Here is a 20,677-nt window from a genome sequence, read left to right as displayed (position 1 = left end):
GGAGTACAACCCGGTATACCCCACAAACCCTTATAAGGGTTATATAGTAGGAATTCGATAGGATACGTATATTGTACTCTGTTCTTTATCTTTATACATATGCATATTGAATATACTATTGCCCAGTATACGGATTAACGATCAAATCCCTTATTATCACCCCACCTGTAGTTACCCAATTAACACTGGTTCGGACTAATCGGAGCTCCATATTAACCACGGACACGCCCGAACTAGACATATAACAGGGGGGAACAGTAAAAAAAAGCACGTAAAAGACAAAGGCCAACCTCCCAGGTTAAAAGGCCCAAAAGCGGGGTTTGGAAATCTCCAGGGCTGAAGTCAAGGATAGTTTCGTTTGATGTTGGGCTTCATTGATTGGTGTAGGGCCCCGATTTGATGCAAAGGACCCGGTCTTTGCTTTCTTTTCTTTTTTCTTTTCGGGATTACTTGTTTTATTTTTATTTATTTTTAATTTATATATTTATATGTGTTTATTTTACTTTCTACTTTCTTCCTTTCTAACCCTACCATCATTTACTCGGTACATGCATGTTGGATGTTGGATGTTGGATGTTGGTGTTGGTGTTGGGGATTACCTTGATACAATCGCCAATCACCCGACCTGGTGCTCGGATATCCTTGACAGGACAAGTTTCTTTGTTGTGATTCCCACCGGGCTAAGACGCGCCTAGAGCTCATATGCCGACAGGGAAGAGAGTCGATAGTTATAATGACTCGGACCCCGAGTCATTATACTCCGTACATCCGTTCTAAAAACCGGAAAGACCTCGGGAGAAAGGCCCCGTACCTGATGCACATCAATCATGCAATCCTATAGGAGATAAGGAAATGTGTTCACATGCCTTTGGTCCTCCCCAACAGTATTGCTTTTTCGACTTTGACTTTTCTTGTTCTTTTCCTGAATTGTAATCTAGCCTGTTATTATCTGGGTATCAGAGTATATGCATTCCACCCGGGCAAAAGTTAAGCTAACTTACGTGAGACATCTGGCTCCAGGGCTGGGCTTCCAAGTGGACCTTGAGAGAATTTACTCCGTAGAACTTAGGCAGTAATAATACCTACAGACCTACACTATAATCCTACCCACTACGGAGTACTACATCCACTACAATCAAAAATAAATCGAAACATAAAACAGTTCATCTTATCGTGATTTTAGCGCTGTCAGACCCAACTCTAAATAGCGGGTCTGAATTCACCCTCTTCGCTAGTAAGCCCAACCCAAAGAAACGGTGAGAGAGCTCTTTTTTTGTTTTCCACGCGGCTCACCGGGATATGCACACGTGGAGTGAGGGCGCTTAACCTTGGAAAAGAGTCCAACTTCAAGCCTAGAACCATTTGGCTGGCATTTTGCCTCGGCCATCCTTGCGTGCACGGGTGGATCGCATCGCCTCGTCTCCAAGACTCGATTGGAAAATGGCACCCTGAGACGGATCGTTTGCACGCAACCCCTCACCGTTGAGAGTTGTTTGCCAGAGGTTGCGCAGCGCGGAGCTCCACTCTCCCACAGCTCGCAGCCGCTCCACGTCACTCGCGCTCTCCACTACCACCGTCCCATTATCCTGGTCAATCTTGGCATTGAGCTTTTTGTCAAGGATGAGAAAACTCAGAATGTCCAACACCTCGGGTACAGAGACCTTGATGTGTTTGGAGATAAATTGCAACGAAAACCGGGTGTAGGGCGCAATCAGTTTTAGAACGGCCTTGGTGCGCATGTTGCGGCTAACCTCGTCGATGTTCTCCGCAATGAAAGGATCGGCCAAGACATCCGGATGTTTGCTCAGCACGTCCTCGTATGCATGGATGTCGTCACGCTGGAAGGCATCCACCAGGTCGGTCATCGCGGAAATGCGTGGATCATTCTTGTATGGCTTGGTTTCCTGAGAATCGAAGGGGTTGATGTCGGACTTCATAAGCATGGTCGTTAAGACAAGGTATTTCAAAACTTGGATCCGTTGCATGGAACCCGCCTCGTCGTAGTTTCGGAACGACTCGAAGAAATCACTTTGTGCCTCCTTCCAGTTCTCTTCGCTCATGTGCATCTTGCCTCCGCATTCACGGATAATGCCCATGATCTTGGGATGGGGCACTGCCGACCGCACTCGGAGGGCGCGCTGGTACAAGGCCTTCAGTCGTTTGTTATTCTTCGTTTCGGAGGACATCTGGATCTCCAGGGCGTAGAGCTCGAGTAGGTATGTTCCTTTGCTGGTGTCGTCCGATCCGTCCTCTCGTTGGCATGCCCGGTGCAATTCCCGCACCTTCTTGCCCAGCTGGCCGTATTGCTTGCGCTCCAGCCACAACCGAGCGAGTTTAATATTTGTCTTCAGCCAAAGGCGCTCGTTGTTTGTGTTTTGGAATGATTCGAGGGTCAGAGAGTAGAATTCCTCCATGCATTGGTACGCCTCTGCATTATCGGACCCTTTCTCAATGAAGTCGAGCATATTGTTGATCGATTTCTCTGAATAGTTTCGTGTAACAGCGGATTTAACGTAGGTGAGCAGTTCCCGGTAGTGTGCGACGGTCTAATGAAGAGATGGGAGTCAGTATCTGGACAGCTAGATCAGCTTGGGGCATGAGCTTACATCGCTGTATCGCCCGAGTTTGAATTCCAGCTTGATAGCCTGCTTGAGACCTTTGAATCCCCTATGTTTCCATCGTTAGCGCCAGTCGTTGCGATCAGCCTAGGAGCCATCAAATTACCAGTCGCTTTTGTCTTGTTCCATGGGCGCTATGCCCAGGAACTCGTCAACTGCCTCTTCTGGGTTGTCGACCTTGATCTGCTTGGCATTGTAGTATTTGTTCTCGATTCCGATGTCACCGGACTCATCCTCGTCTGCATCCTCATATTCGAAGTCGTAACTGTGATTTCAACAGTCAGCTCAGTCTGGAAGGAGAAGTGGAGGGACCGATACTCCTCATCCCCAGAATCCTGCATAAAATCATCATCGTCAGACATCTTGGGCGCTGTAATATGTCGAAAAGAGAAGAAGTGTAGGATAGAGAGGGTCGCAAAGTGGTGGGGTTGAAGTGTTGGAGAAGCTCAGATAACAGCTGCGAGCTTCCGCCTTGACTATCGTGAGGAGAGCACTTAGAACTAACTACATTGTACTCCGTACATTGTTGTATATTTATGTACCAACAATATCAATTCAGCTTATTTAAAGATTGGTCCTTCAATAGGCCTACGCCCATTTATTGATAGACTTCAATAGTTTCTTATTATTATTGTTCTACTCTAAATTACCGGCCTATATGAAGGTAATCCTATCCATCTACTTATGAAGGACTGTTCAATCGCCTGCATACATGAATTGTTCTAAGCATGCGACAGACATTAGGCTGATAGCTTAGGCCACCTACAGCAGAAGGAAATCAATAGTTCCGCCTGAATATTTTTGTCTTGGAAGTTTTGTTACCTGTCAGGGGCTCGGTATGTTGATTATTGTACGGAGTACCTATTCTGCTAGTCTTTCTACATATTGAAAGCTAAATATGATCTTTACTATGCCGGCAAAATGAATATGAGCTAAACTGGTATGGAAAAGACCAAGAAAGTCCTAAGCTATGAATTGATACTCTCTTATTCATGTCCCCTTATAGAAAAGCGGGGAGTATAAGCCCCAGGACCTAAAACATCCAGGAACCTGCTAAACAAACAGTATGAGACAGTTGTAAAATGGGCTGAATTTAACAGCCGAGTTATCGAAAAGTAAAAAAAGAACCCTTCGGTGGACCAGAAGGGGGCTGACGCTATTCGCCGATCCCTCCAACCCTTCAGTGCGCGATGTCATCGACTCAATTAGTCCTGGAATCTTCCCCCGACAACAATCTCATTCTTCTACTATCACATAATTGATCCCAACTCTTATACGAGTACCGTTTCACGAACCAACACAAACTCCGTGGACATACTGTCCATTGCCCCCTTATCTCCTCACACCGAGTCTCCTGAATCACATTGCGCAATGCAGCTGTGCGGCCGTCAGAAGGTGGTCCAGCGCAAGATGGTGCTGCTGTTAGTTTTGATCGGAATTTCCCCGCTTATTAGCGATTGGTCTGACACTATTGCAGAGGCGATGGTGCCTGCGGCAAGACATCTGCGCTGAATGTGTTTACTCGTGGGTGCGCAATCTCCCCCTCACCCGTTTCCGAGGATGATAGCATAGCTAACGGACTTTGACAACTAGATTCTTCCCCACGGTTTAGTAAGAAATTCTAGTATCTCCCAAAGCATACTTCCAAGTGCAGGTTACTGACTCTGGTTATTGGTTGTACTCAGCGAGCCTACAGTCTTTGGTATGCGCGCATTCCCCCGAAGTTGAATTTCCTGAACCCGCATTTTGCTAACCTCGGAGGAATATAGAAAACTACGTGCATGGTACATAATTACCCCACTCCCCTCCACCTGACCACAACTGTCGAGACTCACGCGCCCTAGATATCTTCGTCGACAACATACATGTGGAGCTCTCGCTATGGGATACCGCCGGCCAAGAAGAGTTCGACCGACTGCGCGCGCTGTCTTATGAGGACACACATGTGCTTATGCTCTGCTTCAGTGTAGGAACAATGCTCCCTCTCAGACACCACATGAGCTAACAAGTTCTGATAGGTCGACAGCCCTGACTCCTTCGAGAACGTATCGTCGAAATGGATCGCCGAGATTAACGAGAACTGCCCTGGCGTGCGCGTAGTCCTGACAGCGCTCAAGTGTGATCTGCGCAAGGACGAAGACATGAATGAGAACCCCAACACCATCAGCTTCGACCAGGGCCTAGCGAAGGCAAAGGAGATCGGCGCCGTGAAGTACCTGGGTGAGTGCTCCTCAATCTATCTATACCTAATCGCCCGGCTCACTTCGTTTTTAGAGTGCTCGCGGTCCAAAACCGCGGCATCAGAGAAAGCTTCTACGAGGCAGCTAAGGTTGCCCTCGAGGTTAACGCGGGCGGGAGCTCGTCCTCCGGTTCGCAGTGCATCATTCTGTGAGGTGATGTCTCGCTGTCTATTGCTGACACGCATAGTATTCTTCTATGTCTATCATATTGGCTTCATTTACTCGCTGGATATCCATCTTGCGTCGCCATACTGTCCTCCCCCTTCCTCGCCCTCTATTACTTTTTGTTGCTCCCCATGTTCCTCCCGGTTGGATTTGTTGATTCCCCCATGCATTCGGTGTTTTGAGCTTGCTTTCGACTTTTTTCCCCTTCTCCTGGGCAGACTATGTCTCCTCTATTCAGACCACATAGAAATCGGTCTATGTTGATTGCATGGTTGCATAGCTCCGGATCTCTGTGTTCCGAGCATTTCAGCGAGGTCGGTTTTTTTGCCTCCTAATTATGATATAGGAAATATTCCCAATGGATTTTGCTGGTTTTCTTTTGTATTATTTCTCTGATATTCCTTCAGTGATTCGAAAGTTCCGCCCACATACTCCTGTCTCCGCCTGTGTGGATACTTTGGGTAAAGTACCTTACAACCAAGATTTGTTGGAAAGATACCTGATGCGGGGTTCCTTTTCTGCTGGCAGTACATCCACATCCATGCTCCTCGATAACTTCAAGGGCCTCCATCCTTCGTTTTCACTAACCTTATGTGGCCTAATTTGCATAATGACTACATTATGATACAGCTATGTTCAAAATGCACATACTCATTGGGATTCTTACGTTGCATCTTTGTCGTGATCCAGACCATGCAGTCATGTCACTATAAGCACAGCTCTTTACCCCAACTATAGCTAAAGTACATACATCAGAAGTATAGGTTGTCAAGCTTGACAGCTGAGCTATCTAGCATAAAATGACCAAGCAATGGCAATACGACACTAATAATACAAGTCCCGCACCATCTAAGCAGACCATTCGCAAGCACAAGCCTCAAACTAGACAGAGTTCAGTAAATCCTCCTCCCTAACCTGATAAACCTCGTCAATCTTCTCCCCTAGCGAATTCTCCCCACAAGCAAAATCCGCATTAACCCGACTAACGAATTTCTCCACAAACGCAGCGGCAACATCCCCAACCTCCAATCCCGGAACCCCCACACCCTGCAGACTAGTCGCTTCCTTGCCCTCCAGCCCACAAGCCACAATCTGCTTAAAGAACCACATCGGCTCGTCTGTAACATTCAGCCCGATTCCAAAGCTGCTGATGTTGCGTCGCAGATGCACCCCCACAGCCGTGATCTTCCTCGGCTGCATTGCTGATCCAGATCTAGATCCTGACACAGGATTCACCCATACCCCAGATCTTCCGTCGTAAATCCCTCCACCCCGTAGCTTTTCAGTAGGTCAATGACGCTGTTCTCTAGAACACGGATGTGGCACCGCGGCGTTAGGCCCAGTCGCTTGAGATCTAGGATTGTGTACGCGACCATCTGGCCCGGCCCATGGTAGGTTGTCTGTCCGCCGCGGAGAGTCGGGTGGTACTCTGCCTTTGCGGGTTTGGTGCCGTCCGCGGTGAGGAGGGAGCGGATTGGTTCGAGGGCAGATGGCAGGGAGAGAATTGGGTTTGTCGTGGAGGGTGGGCTTGTGTTTGAAGGTGGGAGGTCGCGGCGGCCGGTGGTGTAGACGGGGTTTGGGGTGAAGGTGATGATCGTTGGGTCTGGCGGCGGGGGTGGGGTTTTGGCTAGTGTGGCGCTTGGATTGCTCGGCTCTTGTGAGGATATTGAGCCTGGGGAGGCGAGCTTTTTGTGCGTGAGGAGGCGGGTTGTGAGGGTTTGTTGGAGGTGAGAGACGCGGCTGAAGGGCGTTGTGTGGGGGAGGTGGAGGTGCGCAAGTCTCATTTTGGGTGGTTTTATTGATGCTGAGATATAGAAGGTCTTGGGTGTATAGGAATTGGGTCTCTCAGCGCATTGTAAGGTTGTGGAAGAGAGGTTGCGTTTTCCACGGAGTACGAGGTCGGTTGTTGCGGAGAAGCTGCAAGCTCGCTCCGATAAGGTTTGATAAAGTGGCGGCCATCTGCGATCTCTTCTACATGCCTTGAACATTGGCTACTACGAGTCTAATGCAGACATTAATTTTGACTTTACTTCTGTTATTCCCACTCAATATCGTGAGGGAACCTATTCCACAAGGTGACAATCTTTACACAAATCAAGCCGGAGAGAACCATACTCTAGCGCAAGATTCTCTAAATCGAACAGTCAACTGTGGAAGTGATACCATTCGAATTAATCGGGAACGAAGTCATAATGCGTAGGAATCATAGGTCAATTGATGTACACTTATTTTCTTGCACTCCAAATGCAGACTAGAGCATATCGACCTCAAACTATGAAGAGCTCACGCCATTGACCAGTCCAGAGTCCTGCTGCTCGGCAGGAAGAAGAACCCAGTCGCGGACACCACCCTTCCAATCTGCGATACGACCCTCGGTGACTCTTACAGTCACGACCCGCACGTCAGTGTCAATGGAAAGGCTAGGGCGTCTCGCGCTAGGATCCTGTTGCTGCTGCTGGCCGAAGAGATTGATCTCCTCTTCCTCGAAAGTGTTATTCTCCAAATGACGAGCCTTGCACCATGACTCCTCCTCCGAGCCTGGTTCCAAGAACTGCGCCTCGCCCGTAATAGTAGTCGAGATGCTGGAGAGCGCGCTGGTGTTCAGGTTGAGTAGCAGGCTGGCAAGAGACGAGCGGGTAGCGGCGGGCGGTGGTGAGCCCTCTCGGTCACCTTGCGTCGGGGCCCGGGTTGGTGGGCGATGCGACACCCAGTCGTGGACCAGCAGTGAGACTCGCGGGTTGGACAGCAGGTGGTTCGTTTTCCGCGATGCGGGGTTTGTGGTCATGATGATGGTGGGGTGCGGGTCGAATGGGGTCGAGGGGAGATAGGTGTAGGACATCAGTGAGATGTGGGGTGTTTTATCATCACATGTTGCCAGGTGTAGCTTGATTTGGGCGATGGAGGTCAGCTCGGTGAATCGGTCATCTATTCAATGGCGTTGTACTTACGAAGCGGGAGTTCTTGAGACACGCGATGACCTCGGATGGCAATGAGGTAGCGACATGAGGATGAGTGGTGGTGGCAGATGCCTCATACGACAGCGGAGGGTTGAGTGATTCCGCCATGTTTATAAGATTTCAGAACCAAAACAGTAATAATCGAAGTTACCTAGGTAGGAGCTCGGGAGAAGGTCAAGATCTGCCCGGGGGCGGTGTCCCCGTTACCTAAAGGGCTTAGGCGCCCGCCTGTCCGGCAACGTCATCACTTGTTTGCCTGTAACTTGGTAGCAAGGTATGCTCCGATCTACGGATATTTGTTATGTCAGACTCATCATTGGGCATAGTACAGAATCCACCTAGGCAGACAAGTGCCTCAGTACAAGCAGATTACCTACCTAGGTACCGTTGTAGGTACCCCGGAGGATATGATGTGCAACAGCGTGGAGACCCAGACAACGTCATAGCGGTAGATGTATCGGGTCTTGTATTATTATTGCATGATATTTGCATCCGTCAAGTACAAGCAAACAGCCGTGTCTCAACTCCGTACGGAATACTCTAGAGCTCTATAGTCCTAGCCCCTAATAAGTGGCGATGTACGGAGGACGCTATCCCAAGTACATACAGTGGCTTGCAGAAGTCCAATAGTACTAAGTACATCTGGGCGATGTCATCATTACCCACATTTTAGTGTGAGATTAGCTGTAAACTTGGGCAAGTGGTACCAACACAGCCCGTCACTATTACTCCATACCAAGAACTCGGGGAAGCTCCTTCCCCGCACATAAAGAGCTACCGTTAACAATATGAAGTCAACAGCATCTCCTGACAATTCCAATGTGATACTGACTAGGAGTATTTCATATTGTAAACAATTGGGGTAGATTAATTCTACTGGTCAAGTCTAGAACTCCCCTCCCTGACTTTTGTTACTGGTATTTGCACATTCTCATACTCTCCGATCTGATCGGTACACCCACCCCGATCATCGCCCCTTCTTCAACTCTCCCTCTCCCCTGCAACTTCAACCTGATCCCTGCATTTACCTCTCCACTCTCCTATCCCCCCCCTCTTTACTTTGTTTCTACCATCTTCACCTCTCACTCTACTTCCTCTTCTTCCTCTTATCCCCACTTGATTCTCCTCCCTAGCTTACTGCCAACTTCGGATTTGTCATTGTCAAGCGCATCTTCCCTTGTTCTTTCCACATACCATCATGTTGGCTCCACGCGCAGCCCGCTCAGCTCGATCGGTGACTTCACTCTTGCGACCCTTCAGCTCGTCAGCCGTGGCTTATCGTGCTCCCTCCATTCGAGATATTACAGCCCAGTCGACTGAGGAGTATCTCAGACGGCGGAAAGAGTTTCGCGAGAACTTGGAGCAGGCTCGTTTGAAAAGAGAACAGCAAGAGAGTCAGTCTGTCAATGCTTCTGCTTCTTCATCTACCCCTTCCCGTGAGTACGCTCCCACTGCTCCAGCTGTGAGCAATGCGAGCATCCATGATCGTATCAACCCTACTTTCGATGCTGCCACGGCACTTGACCAGAAAGGACTGGGCTCACTCTCAACGCACCGCTATCTAGGGGATGACCAGAACCAAGAAGCTGCGGCCAAACGTGGCCCTTTGTCTTCGCTCATCTACGGCACCAAGGAGGGTCAACACTTCGACAAGGATATGGAGCGCTCGTTCTCGCAGGTCCTAGCACGCGGCAAATATGTCCATTCTATCGTTATGCACGACGTCAAGCCCGACAAGGTTGATGAATATGTGGACCTGGTGGGCCAATGGTACCCCCGCATGGCGGGTACCGAGGAGAACCGTGTCAACTTGGTAGGCAGCTGGCGGACGCAAGTCGGTGACAATGACACCTTTAGTAAATGCCCGATCAAGTGACCGAACAATTTTCTGTGCGCTGACTTTTGTCCTTGAATAGTCCACATCTGGGAATACCAACGCTACGAAGGCTACCACGACTCTCTCCACAACATCTCGCAACACCCAGAGTTCCGTGAGTTCGATCGCAAACTCAAGAGCCTGATTAAGAGCAAGAGGACTTCCTTGATGCAGGAGTTCTCATTCTGGCCCACCACCCCGCCTCGCCGTCTCGGTGGACTGTTTGAGCTTCGGTCATACACACTGCACCCGGGCAATCTCCTCGAGTGGGAGACGCACTGGCGCCGTGGCCTTACAGCTCGTCGTGAGGTGATGGAGGGTGTAGGCGCTTGGTTCGTGCAAATCGGCGAACTAAACACAGTACACCACCTGTGGCAGTTTGCCAACTTGGAGGAGCGCAAGATCTGCCGTGAGCAGTCGTGGGGCATCCAGGGCTGGGCCGAGACAGTTCACAAAACTGTTCCCTTGATCCAGAGCATGCAGAGTCGGATTCTTGTCCCCATGCCCTGGAGCCCTGTCGGCTAAATTGTGAGAGCCAGCTGAAACGTTTTCCCGTGGCTTATTCCCCGGATCTTTGCGTCCTAGGAAACCTTCATTGTTCGAACGAGCAGGATGTTGCGAGGTGTATTGACCGAGATTGGTTACCCCATACCCTTATTTCCTTTCCGTCGGGATGCATGCTATGGGGATACTAGGCCCTTTGCATCCGATTCTGTATTGTGTACCTAGGCATTAAGCATGTGTCAAATCAATTAGTCAAGCATCGAACGTCTTCTTTACCATTCATATTATTCGTTGATTTCTTGTGAGCACGGATATCACTTCCAGTACCGAAGGCCCTCGGATAACCCCACTTTTGCCCATCTCAACACTTTGAGGCATTTCATTGGGCTCAGATCGCTGAGCAGAGGGGTTAATATCGTGCACATGGATTGCCGAGCTCATGAGGAAAGAATAAATTTGTCGAGTTCCAACATGTAAATACTTATATCCATGTAGACTAAAGACGAATTATCTACTCTACGATCTAATCTAAGACCTCATTGCATCTCTCCGCCGGCAGAAAAAAAAAAGTCAACAAAAGATCACTAAGTGGCCTCTTTCGCTCTTCAACGCCGATCTTTAATATCAAGTCCCCATAGACCCGCGTCTACGGCTGTTCCTCCTTAACGGAGACCCGGTTTTCTTCTCTTCTTCTTCATCCTCTCTTTCTTCCCTTTGTTTTCTTTACTTCCCGGACCTTCTCCGATATCCCTCATTAGTACCCCGTCAACCTTAATCGCACTTCTACAACAGTGCTCGATCCGCGCGTATTTAAAGGCGAAAACCGAAACACGCCAGCTCCATCAGATATAGGCCTCGCGCTCAGAACGGAGTACCCAGGCAATAGACACCCGCGCGTTCACAGACGCGCAAAGCAACCTAGAGAATGGTGTACATCCGGCAACATGAATTGGCGAATCTGAAGAACTACAAATATGCCGGAGTCGACCACTCGCCTGTCAGTCGGTTTATACTGAAGCCGTTCTACAACAAATGCGTGATTCCCTGTTTCCCCATGGGGATGGCGTGAGTATACTCCCTCTCCTTGCTTTTTGTTCCGGGGTCTTGGTGTGCATGGGGTATAAATCCTCGCGCTGGTGCCCTTTTGCTTTTGCATACCGAGACGGATACGTTGTTTTTTCCCTCTCGTCTTCTGTCATCCCATTCCAAGGAATTTTTACACAGCGCAATATGGCTGACTCTATTCTTCTACTCTTTGCGCGTCTAAAGACCCAATGCCGTAAGTCTTGCCCATGCGACACTGCTACGATTTCCCGAGTATAAGAAAAGATCCTAATCCCTCGCTCGTTTTGGTAGATCACTCTCAGCGGATTCATGTTCGTGGTAATTAATTTCCTCACCGTTATGTGGTACAACCCGAACTTGGATACGGACTGCCCGCCCTGGGTCTATGCCAGTTGTGCTATTGGCTTGTTCCTGTACCAGACCTTCGATGCTGTAGATGGCATGCAGGCGTATGTCAACACCTTCCGTCGGAAAGTTGAGCGCTTTACTGACACTGACTGGGTTTTAGACGGAGGACGAGACAGAGTGGCCCGCTGGGCGAGCTCTTTGATCACAGTGAGTTTCCGAAGACAGTATGCAAAAGGCCGAAGTGTATGGATTGCTGATTCTTTATTTCTACGTTTCTAGGTGTCGATGCATGCAACACCGGTCTTAGCGTCTTGGTCTTCGCAGCAGCAATGAACATGGGCCAGTCCTGGATGACCTTCATCGCTCTATTCGGCTGTAAGCCTAGCCCTCCTCTGCCCTTCCACGCATAAATCATCTCTGACAATCGCAGCAACGATGACCTTCTACGTCCAAACATGGGATGAGTACTACACGCAAATCCTCACATTGGGCGTGATATCCGGACCTGTTGAGGGCATCCTCACCCTGTGCGTCGTCTACATATTTACCGCCTATATGGGCGGCGGCAGCTTCTGGCATCAGCCCATGCTGGAGACCATCGGCGTGCCGAAGCCTAGCTTCCTCTCAAGCCAGGTGTACAACATGCCCTTCACGCAGTGGTATCTTGTGTACGGCGCGATCATGCTCTGCTTCGCCATCAGCTCGAGTATCATGCACGTCATGAAGGTGCGTCGCGAGCGAGGCCAGGACCCCTTCTCGCCGCTGTACGGCCTCCTGCCCTTGGCGGTTATCTGGACTCTCATTCCCGCCTACCTATACCTGCAGCCGGTGATTTTGGAAAACTACACCATCCCCTTCGGGCTGTTCGTGAGTCTCGTCAATGCGTACTCTGTTGGCCGCATTATCATCGGCCACCTGACTCAGACGAGTTTCCCGTATCAAAACGTCCTGCTGTACCCGCTCGCTCTGGGTGTTTTGGACAGCGTAGGTGCGCTCATCGGCTTGTGGTCCGCCCCTGTGCTTGGGTACGGTGTTGGGCAGGTAGGATTCGTATTCGGGTTATTGGGACTGGCTGTCGGTGTGTACGGAAGCTTCGTGGTATGTTTCCTCTTATTTTTCCCCTGCGGGCGACGATTTGCTGATCTTGATTTCCTCCAGTTTGATATCATCACCACGATATGCGACTACATCGATATCTGGTGCCTCACGATCAAGTACCCATTTGTCGAGGAGACCGAGCGCAAGACCGGAGTTTCGAAGAAGACCATATAAAGACACTATCGGCGCAATCCGGAGTGTCTGGTGGGCTTGTGGATGAAATGGAGTTCAACCTCGATCACCACAGGCGAGACAGCTCAATTGAGCTGAGTGGGAGAGTCGGGTGTCAGTCGGACACTTAAAAAGGAGCGTTCGACAATATGATGCCTGGCTGATGACGTTTCCAGTACATAATTTAGTTTCCTTTCAACACAGAGCAAGTAGCTCAGAGTGGCGTTCTAGCGATAGAATATGAGAGTTGTAATATTGTCGTTGTTTTGAGATTGTTGTAGAAGGATGAAGCACCTGACTGCCTGCCTGGGGCGGAATCTATGTCTCCACACGGAACCAGCGATTGAGCTCGTGCTTACCTCAGTAGCTTACCTAATCCAGTTGTGATTGGTGGAAAGTCCGCCGCCTTCCCGAATAAGGACAAGCGAGGGCACAAAGCGGCACAAAGCCCTACCTCCACCCAAACTGGTCCAAATCCCTTCAGACTTCTCTTGGAAGACCACCTCATCCGCATCACACAAGGCCATCGCCATCAGCGCCATTAATCAACTATCTCGCTGATCGACTTTCACTCGTCAAGATGGTAAGCCCATTTTCGCCCTGATTTTCCGCTCGGTCCCTTTTCGATGCGATACACACGGACATAGGAGACCTATACGGATTATCGATTCCAAAACTCAACGTCCACCGACGCTAACATGCTGTCCTCGATAGGTTCTCGCGGTCGATCTCCTCAACCCCACCCCCCAGGCCGAGGCCCGTAAGCACAAGCTTAAGGTATGAAACGACTGGACTCCCGAACAAGACACGATGAAAAGAGATGAAAATATCAACCCGACGAGGGGCGAGACCTGGATATTCGACCTGGCCCTGGACCTCCGATGCTCGACATGGAGCGAATGGGAAAAGGCACCGAAGGACAGGATGATATGGAATCTTTTCAGGAAAATGGAAAATGTTGGAGAATAATGATGGCTGATTATCGACTTTCTCGCCTACAGACCCTCGTGCCCCAGCCCCGCTCCTTCTTCATGGATGTCAAGTGCCCCGGTTGCTTCACCATCACCACCGTCTTCTCGCACGCCCAGACCGTCGTCATCTGCGCCGGCTGCTCGACCGTTCTCTGCCAGCCCACCGGTGGTAAGGCCCGTCTGACCGAGGGCTGCTCTTTCCGCCGCAAGTAAACGAGAAACGAATGAAAAACTTTTTTTTCTTGTTATGTTCCGGTTGAAACGTCAAAGAGAGAATTAGCATGGAGAAATTAGGATGAAAATACCAAAACCCGGGGTTGACCTCTTCTTACCTTTTTTTTGATCGTCTCGGCTTCGGTTTTCGGTGTTTCGGGAGAGAGTTGCTATTCAGGCCCAGTTCCATATACTGGGCTTTCTCTCTTTCTTCCTACCGGGCTTCAAAATGTCACATACCAAACAACCCTTTTTTCAATATCACCCTTCCCCTACCGAACCACGTGGACATTTTCCTTAACTGTTTTTTCGACTGGTGTTGGGTCTGTGAGGTGCGATTTGCAGATGGTGTGATATGGTTCTTTTTCCATACTATATCAGTATGCTGGATCCCCTCTTGAAGAGGACTAAATTTGAATGTGGCCTTTTGGACCCATTTCTCATCCTATTTTCCACCCATTGTCTGTTCTTTCTTCTGCATTTCACGGTGATGATTAATATCTCAGCGTTGAATTATTGTTTTCCTTGCGCGTGATGACAGATAGAAGATGGAATGCCCCGACCCTGTCAACGACCCCCAAAAAGCATTCAAAAAAAAGCAACCAGCATTCTGCTAAGGGAGTTCCGGATATCTGGCACAAAAAAGGCACCTTGCTTGACTTTGTGCTCTGTTTTCTGCTTTCTTGTGTTTAATGTTTAAATGTATCTGCGACTACCTGTATATTGGGCTCTACACTCTATATCATGAGTTGTACCTAAGATCGCTGCCAATTGTAAATGTGTAGCCAGTAGATCTATGCTGCCGAACACCACATACTGTTACATGGATTGTCGCCCATGGATAGCATATCGAATGTTCTATACGCAGATAGTCCAGCTTAAATCATCAAGTAGTCTGTCGACTAAATGGAAACTGCAATGCATACATAGATTCAAGCCATTTCTCTCAACCGTCCAAATTAAAGCAACGATTGACTTAGCGCACTTCATGTCAATCTTGATGGGCTCAGTCTCGCTAGAGGAATCAGTTGCATGGCCTATAATGTTATAAACGTAGAGACGGTCAGAACACGAGCTTCACATTCCTACCAAACCTACCTACTTGGGATGCCGCCATAATGATTTCAGATTAGCCTCATCAAGCCTATACATAGGTAGGTAGGAGTCCCTGCTAGCTAGTAGTCAGGACAAGCTTATTGCCAAGGGGATACCATTGTCCTAGCCTGTACAGGTGTCAACTTAGCAAACTACGAGCCAAGCGAAGTTATCTACTTCAACGATGTTTGAGAAGATCTAGATATTGCCCCCCCCCCCCAATCCCAAGCGGGTCCCGGGTGTTCCCCACCTTGCGCACTACGCTTGTCTGCTTTGGTATGTATAGCCTTCGAGCTCCCAAGGCGACCAACCTTGAAAAATAGGTCTGCTTTGCCGTCTTGCCTAATGCTCGATCTTGCTTGACTGTCTTAGCTAACGTTTATAGAAGGTACACAGCCTCGGGGTATCTATCATGGGTCCCATCCTCTTCTCGTCTGTGCATACAAGAGAAACATCAAAACTTGAAGGACGCAAAAGAAACCGAAAACCCAGTCTCATTCAACATTATATGTAGAGGCGGGCATTTCACGGTAAGTTCTGTTTATGCACAAGAAGCCACTGGAGAAGAGATGCCAGTCGCGATGAGAAAGATAGAAAACGAAGACCAAGCAGACCAAAACCAGGGCAAGCTTATCCTAACCTTCACATGCCCTTGAATATGTACATATGGAGGAGAGCATAGAAAAATCGAGCATTGAACCCCTTTCTGAGTCAAAATCTGGGCCTTAGCCTTGATCTCCGCGCCGAAATCAGCAGGGTTGGAGGGGTTGCCGCCGGTCATCATGGACAGCTTGCCAGAGGTGTCATTGATGAGCATGTTAGCAAACGCATTGCGGCGCTCGACCTCGCCAACGGCATTCTTAGCACCGTTATCGCCGGCAGCGTACTTCTCGGCGTTCACAGCCTTCAGCTGGTTGTGGGTGTTGCGGACGAAGTCGTACAGGAAGAAGATAGTTGGATGGGTGTTAGGGGGGGCTTGCATTGTGGGTGGGATTCAAATGCACTGCTCTAGATGGTTAGCAGCATAGTCTATGTTTCTGAGGGGTGAATTATTGAGGGGCTCAGAAAGATGTTGCATGGCGGGGTTGTAAGGTGGCGGAGACATGCTCGATGAGAGCCTGCATCTTGGCATTGAGATCTTGGATGTTGGTGGTAGACATGGTGTCTGGTTGGGTGTGGATTGTGAGAATGGGAATTAATTCCAAGGTTGGGACTCGAATTGGATGTTTGTTGATGTGATGAAGCTGTTTAGGGTCAGAATTTCCCGAATTGGACTCCGCACTCCGCCCGCCTATCTTATCGCGCCTAAATCGGAGAGGGGAAGAAAAAGAGTCACTTCCTTCGAGTTTCTACTCCCTCCAATGTATAGAACCCTCTCCTCCCAGCCTCTGAAATCTCTCCTACTCAGAACCACCCAAACCCGACCCCTGACAACAATGGCCCCCAATCCCACAACCTCGACGCGGCAACCGCTCAAACTGCTCATGCTCCACGGCTACACGCAGTCTGGCAGCCTCTTCCACGCCAAAAGCCGTGCCCTGATAAAACACATCCAAAAAGCCTTCCCCCTCCACGAAGTCACCGCCATCTACCCGACAGCCCCAATCCGCCTCCTGCCCTCCGACATCCCAGGATACGAGCCCTCCTCGGAAGGCGGTGCAGACAACGAAATCGAATCCTACGGCTGGTGGCGGCGCTCCAACACCGCAAACCCGCCGCTGTACATCGGCATTGAAGAAGGGTTCGCGACTGTAGCGCGCACACTGAAAGAAGAAGGCCCCTTCGACGGCGTGATCGGGTTCTCGCAGGGCGCTGCGCTGGCAGCCATGGTCGCGGCGCTGTTAGAGCCCGGCAGGAAAGCGTCATTTGAGCACTTTTCTAAGATAAGCGCTGAGGGCGCGGCGGGAATGACTATGCCCGCGCCGTTTGGCGATGAGGGCTTCCAGCATCCGCAGCTTAAGTTTGCGGTTTGTTACTCTGGGTTCAGGGCGCCGGGGGCCCGTTACAGGGCTTTCTATGAGGAGCCTGCTATTCAGACGCCTGTGTTGCATGTGCTTGGGTCTTTGGATGCTGTTGTTGAGGAGGCGAGGAGTCGGGCTTTGGTTGAGGCTTGTGCTGGTGAGCCTGAGAAGGATGGGTTGGTTGTTTGGCATCCTGGTGGTCACTTTTTGCCGAGTCAGCGCCCGTATCTTGATGCTACTGTGCGGTTCATTCGGGAGCAGATGGAGCGCAGTGATGGCTCGAATGATAAGGGGAAGGAGGTGGAAGAGGATGTGAATGATATGGATTTGCCTTTCTGAGGGCGACGTCTTTGTATATACAGAGCTCGGTCTTCACTAGATTAGATTAGACCTTCTAGACCATGATTACATGTAGCACATATACTCCCTTGAGAATTAACGACTTGATGATTGCTACTGTTATGAACCCCGAGATCGTGTTGTGCATGGTCATATAAAGGTCAATGCTGCGACTTCACTACTCATGGGTCTACCGGCGAATTAATTTACACGCGGTGGCAGTAATCCCCGCGTCAAGTCCCATACATGCTTTCATCTCAACCCAGTTCAATGCGCCTTGCCCTTCTCACTGCGAGTGGGCTGGATACGGGCCATCATCTCCTCCTTGGTGATCAGATGGTCGATCCGCTCGAGCAGACCCAGCAGGTTCTTCATGTCGCTGCTCCACTCGTTCAGAACGTCATCCGCATCCCGGGGTTTGGCAAAGTTGACCAACCGCGCAGGTCGGTCGATCTTAGCGTAGATGGTCTTTGATGTGACCAGGTCACTAATGTACTTCTCCGTCTCTTCCTCGGTCAGATCCAAAAGTTGGGTCAGACGGCCCATCTGAATGCGAGTATAGTACTTGGCCACTACACGGACATTGTGCTCAATGACACGCTTCCGCAGGTCTTGCCACCTCTGGTTTGCTTGGTTCTCAGTAGACTGCTTCGCCTCGGCGTCGAACACGTCTGTGCTGCACAGGTGGGGGCCAAACTGCTCGGCGACCATAGGCCAGCGCATCAGCTCAGGAATGGTGAACAGCTTCAACAAGCGGGATTCCTCGGGGACTTGTGACAGCCGCGAGTCTTGCTTGATGCGGTGCAAGAGGTCGGATTGCTCATTATCGTAGGGAGACAGGACAACATAGTACACAATGCGGGCGAGTGACTATAGTCGGGTTAGTGGCCTGTATTCTGAGATGGGAAAGGGTTACTTACGGCACGCAGGTGCTCTGGGTTGTTCTCAACTGCTTCCGTGTCCAGGACTTCCCGGTAGTTCTTGCAAACCTCGAGATATTTGTTATCGTGGTTGGCCAAGATAATCTGCTGTTCGAAGTAACGAAGCTTGAGATCTGTGACGTCGTCGTCCACCTCCATAGGTGGTTCATCAGGCGCACGGGTCTTCTCTCGCTCCTCTGCCTCCTTCTTGAGCGTCTCGATCTGCTCGGCCGACTTCTTCGGCTTGCGGCTGAAGTACCGCTTGTTGATCTTGCGGCTGAGAATCTGAGCCTGGGTCCAATCTCCGCGCTCAATGCACAAAGAGACCTGCTCCAGGATGAATTCTGTCTTTTCCCGTCTCGTCATTGACCCGAATGTCTCCACCTGCAACTCACACAGGATGTCTGCTGCCGAAGTGAGATCACCTTGAGTCTTCTTGATATTTGAAAGTATGCGGGTAACGCGGGCTCGCTCTACTTCAACAAAGATCTTTGCGATAATTAGCGCCACGTCAATCAAGATCAAATGGCTCTCAGCGTACCTTTCCCTCAGTCACTGTGCGCAGAGTTTCAATAACGGACATCTTGACCTCCAAGTTGGGTGTCTCATCCAGGAATGTCATCACCGTCTGCACCATCTTCGTTGTGGCCTGCTTGAGTTGGGCATGTTTCTTAGAGAGGAGCAGTACTTGGTCGTTCAGAAGGTTCCAGTCGCCGGAGTTCTTGCTGATGGTGACAATGGCAATCAGTAGCCGGGATGTAGTGGCAAGATCGGATGCCTGGACAAGAGAATCTGAATTAGTTTGGTTGGATCGGTAACGGGGACAGCACTCGGCGTCATACCTGTCTGGATTGCTTCTCCAAACCCAACAGCTTATCGACTGCTCCCTGAACATCGGTCTAGAACCATGTATATTAGCATTAGGTCTTATATGGGTAACGAGTCTGGATGTACCTTTGCGAGAGCCTCCGCCTCCGGGATGAGCTTGTCGGCATCCTTGGTGAAGTCCTTCTCGGGCTTCAGCAGGCCGCCGGACATGATGACGAATGAGGCTGGAAGGCCGGTGAGTCAATTTAAAAGATTAATAGGCTGAGTTGGTAAGAAATGTCTTTGAATACGTTTGTTGCGCTTGACAACGTGAGATTCGTGGAATGGAAGAGGATGATGAGATGATGCTTGTAGCTCCGGTGTTGCGCGCCCTTACGAGCTGGAAGCTCCGTCCCACGTGACCGAAACATCACTTTGTCTTGGGCCTTCTACTCCTCTTGTCTAGCACTTTAGAAGATTTCCAGCAAGTTTTATTTTGTCTGTTCTGGATAGTTCGACATTTAAACTAAAGCCAACAATCTGTATATTTTATCTGGTCCATGTTTTCTTTTCATAGAGTTAAACATACCATAAGACCAATATGAGAGACTCTAAACCGGATTTTTTTACACTATTTGGACCAACTCTTGGAAGCCTCCAGAGAGGTAAATAGTAATCTCAACACCTACTCCGTAGATATCAATATAAATATACATTGAGAGCCTGGCTGGCTGATGATTGTGCGTGGCCTTTGGATCATCATACTGTGATGTTGAAAGTATTGCCAAAGACCACGCACATCCTTTTACTTGTACACTCCACTAAACTACTTTGGGTATATCTCCTGCTGCCCTTCCCCGGCATTTAGGGTCACGTGCTAATAAGCACGCAATTGCCTTTAAACCGTTTTAGGTAATAAAGATCTATAGAAAATTTTGGAAAAGAGTATTGTGTCTGCTATAATTTTACTATTTATGAGTCAATGGTATAAGATCGACCTCAAGGACCTTTGCCTGACTCTTGATTATCCTCAAAATCAAACCTCAGGGCTTCCTGTCAATTGTGCCAGGATCATCCCCCACTTCGATATCCTTATCGCCCGTTATCACCAATCGTGACAGGCCTTTTACTCACTCTTTGATATTCGCCGCTTTCTCCGCGGAAGTCTAGAAAGTCACTTCATTGGGGGCTCTGTTTGTTAAATATAAGCTTCGATTCTCTTGAATCCTCGGAACTCCAAAGCGTTCCGCAATTTGGTCTTCTTTTCCTCTCTGAAACTGGCATATCTCTTACTGATAAAGTCATTGGCGGGGCTTAACATTTCGTTCT

At 49.5% G+C, this 20,677-nt stretch overlaps 11 protein-coding genes across 11 annotated transcripts; 5 read left to right on the top strand and 6 right to left on the bottom strand.

Annotated features, from left to right (window-relative positions):
* Positions 1-1,352: 1,352 nt before the first annotated feature.
* On the bottom strand, positions 1,353-2,980 carry N7519_009358 (uncharacterized protein; the record flags this gene model as incomplete). The annotated part of the gene is made up of 4 exons (XM_057296131.1): positions 1,353-2,546; positions 2,607-2,667; positions 2,725-2,883; positions 2,931-2,980. 4 exons carry the CDS (start codon positions 2,978-2,980, stop codon positions 1,353-1,355), a joined length of 1,464 nt encoding a protein of 487 aa, XP_057144013.1.
* Positions 2,981-3,989: 1,009 nt separating this feature from the next.
* On the top strand, positions 3,990-5,010 carry rho3 (Rho family GTPase RHO3; the record flags this gene model as incomplete). The annotated part of the gene is made up of 8 exons (XM_057296130.1): positions 3,990-4,039; positions 4,096-4,146; positions 4,212-4,229; positions 4,304-4,320; positions 4,388-4,402; positions 4,463-4,584; positions 4,637-4,838; positions 4,943-5,010. 8 exons carry the CDS (start codon positions 3,990-3,992, stop codon positions 5,008-5,010), a joined length of 543 nt encoding a protein of 180 aa, XP_057144012.1.
* An 895-nt stretch (positions 5,011-5,905) lies between these two features.
* Positions 5,906-6,807, bottom strand: N7519_009356 (lipoyl(octanoyl) transferase LIP2; the record flags this gene model as incomplete). The annotated part of the gene is made up of 2 exons (XM_057296129.1): positions 5,906-6,236; positions 6,266-6,807. The coding sequence occupies 2 exons, from the start codon at positions 6,805-6,807 to the stop codon at positions 5,906-5,908; spliced, it is 873 nt and encodes a 290-aa protein (XP_057144011.1).
* Positions 6,808-7,295: 488 nt separating this feature from the next.
* N7519_009355 (pyridoxamine 5'-phosphate oxidase family protein) lies at positions 7,296-8,088 on the bottom strand (the record flags this gene model as incomplete). The annotated part of the gene is made up of 2 exons (XM_057296128.1): positions 7,296-7,907; positions 7,972-8,088. 2 exons carry the CDS (start codon positions 8,086-8,088, stop codon positions 7,296-7,298), a joined length of 729 nt encoding a protein of 242 aa, XP_057144010.1.
* Positions 8,089-9,178: 1,090 nt separating this feature from the next.
* N7519_009354 (NIPSNAP family protein) lies at positions 9,179-10,381 on the top strand (the record flags this gene model as incomplete). The annotated part of the gene is made up of 2 exons (XM_057296127.1): positions 9,179-9,836; positions 9,897-10,381. 2 exons carry the CDS (start codon positions 9,179-9,181, stop codon positions 10,379-10,381), a joined length of 1,143 nt encoding a protein of 380 aa, XP_057144009.1.
* A 904-nt stretch (positions 10,382-11,285) lies between these two features.
* N7519_009353 (aminoalcoholphosphotransferase) lies at positions 11,286-13,045 on the top strand (the record flags this gene model as incomplete). Its single annotated transcript, XM_057296126.1, has 7 exons — positions 11,286-11,425; positions 11,630-11,639; positions 11,717-11,874; positions 11,934-11,980; positions 12,053-12,148; positions 12,204-12,871; positions 12,932-13,045. The coding sequence occupies 7 exons, from the start codon at positions 11,286-11,288 to the stop codon at positions 13,043-13,045; spliced, it is 1,233 nt and encodes a 410-aa protein (XP_057144008.1).
* A 211-nt stretch (positions 13,046-13,256) lies between these two features.
* N7519_009352 (uncharacterized protein) lies at positions 13,257-13,584 on the bottom strand (the record flags this gene model as incomplete). The annotated part of the gene is made up of 2 exons (XM_057296125.1): positions 13,257-13,269; positions 13,415-13,584. 2 exons carry the CDS (start codon positions 13,582-13,584, stop codon positions 13,257-13,259), a joined length of 183 nt encoding a protein of 60 aa, XP_057144007.1.
* Positions 13,585-13,622: 38 nt separating this feature from the next.
* N7519_009351 (40S ribosomal protein eS27) lies at positions 13,623-14,226 on the top strand (the record flags this gene model as incomplete). Its single annotated transcript, XM_057296124.1, has 3 exons — positions 13,623-13,625; positions 13,757-13,819; positions 14,044-14,226. 3 exons carry the CDS (start codon positions 13,623-13,625, stop codon positions 14,224-14,226), a joined length of 249 nt encoding a protein of 82 aa, XP_057144006.1.
* A 1,737-nt stretch (positions 14,227-15,963) lies between these two features.
* On the bottom strand, positions 15,964-16,303 carry N7519_009350 (uncharacterized protein; the record flags this gene model as incomplete). The annotated part of the gene is made up of 2 exons (XM_057296123.1): positions 15,964-15,972; positions 16,022-16,303. The coding sequence occupies 2 exons, from the start codon at positions 16,301-16,303 to the stop codon at positions 15,964-15,966; spliced, it is 291 nt and encodes a 96-aa protein (XP_057144005.1).
* Positions 16,304-16,757: 454 nt separating this feature from the next.
* N7519_009349 (alpha/beta hydrolase) lies at positions 16,758-17,621 on the top strand (the record flags this gene model as incomplete). Its single annotated transcript, XM_057296122.1, has 1 exon — positions 16,758-17,621. One exon carries the CDS (start codon positions 16,758-16,760, stop codon positions 17,619-17,621), a length of 864 nt encoding a protein of 287 aa, XP_057144004.1.
* Positions 17,622-17,888: 267 nt separating this feature from the next.
* Positions 17,889-19,579, bottom strand: N7519_009348 (proteasome regulatory particle lid subunit RPN5; the record flags this gene model as incomplete). The annotated part of the gene is made up of 5 exons (XM_057296121.1): positions 17,889-18,491; positions 18,542-19,030; positions 19,083-19,319; positions 19,384-19,440; positions 19,496-19,579. 5 exons carry the CDS (start codon positions 19,577-19,579, stop codon positions 17,889-17,891), a joined length of 1,470 nt encoding a protein of 489 aa, XP_057144003.1.
* Between the last annotated feature and the right edge of the window lie 1,098 nt (positions 19,580-20,677).

Source organism: Penicillium mononematosum, assembly GCF_028829835.1.
Source record: "Penicillium mononematosum strain IBT 11891 chromosome Unknown utg000005l:1.0-9366267.0:1.0-9372171.0, whole genome shotgun sequence".
Lineage (NCBI taxonomy): Eukaryota > Fungi > Ascomycota > Eurotiomycetes > Eurotiales > Aspergillaceae > Penicillium > Penicillium mononematosum.
Note: the sequence above shows the minus strand (reverse complement) of the source record. Positions and strands in the feature narration are given on the sequence as shown.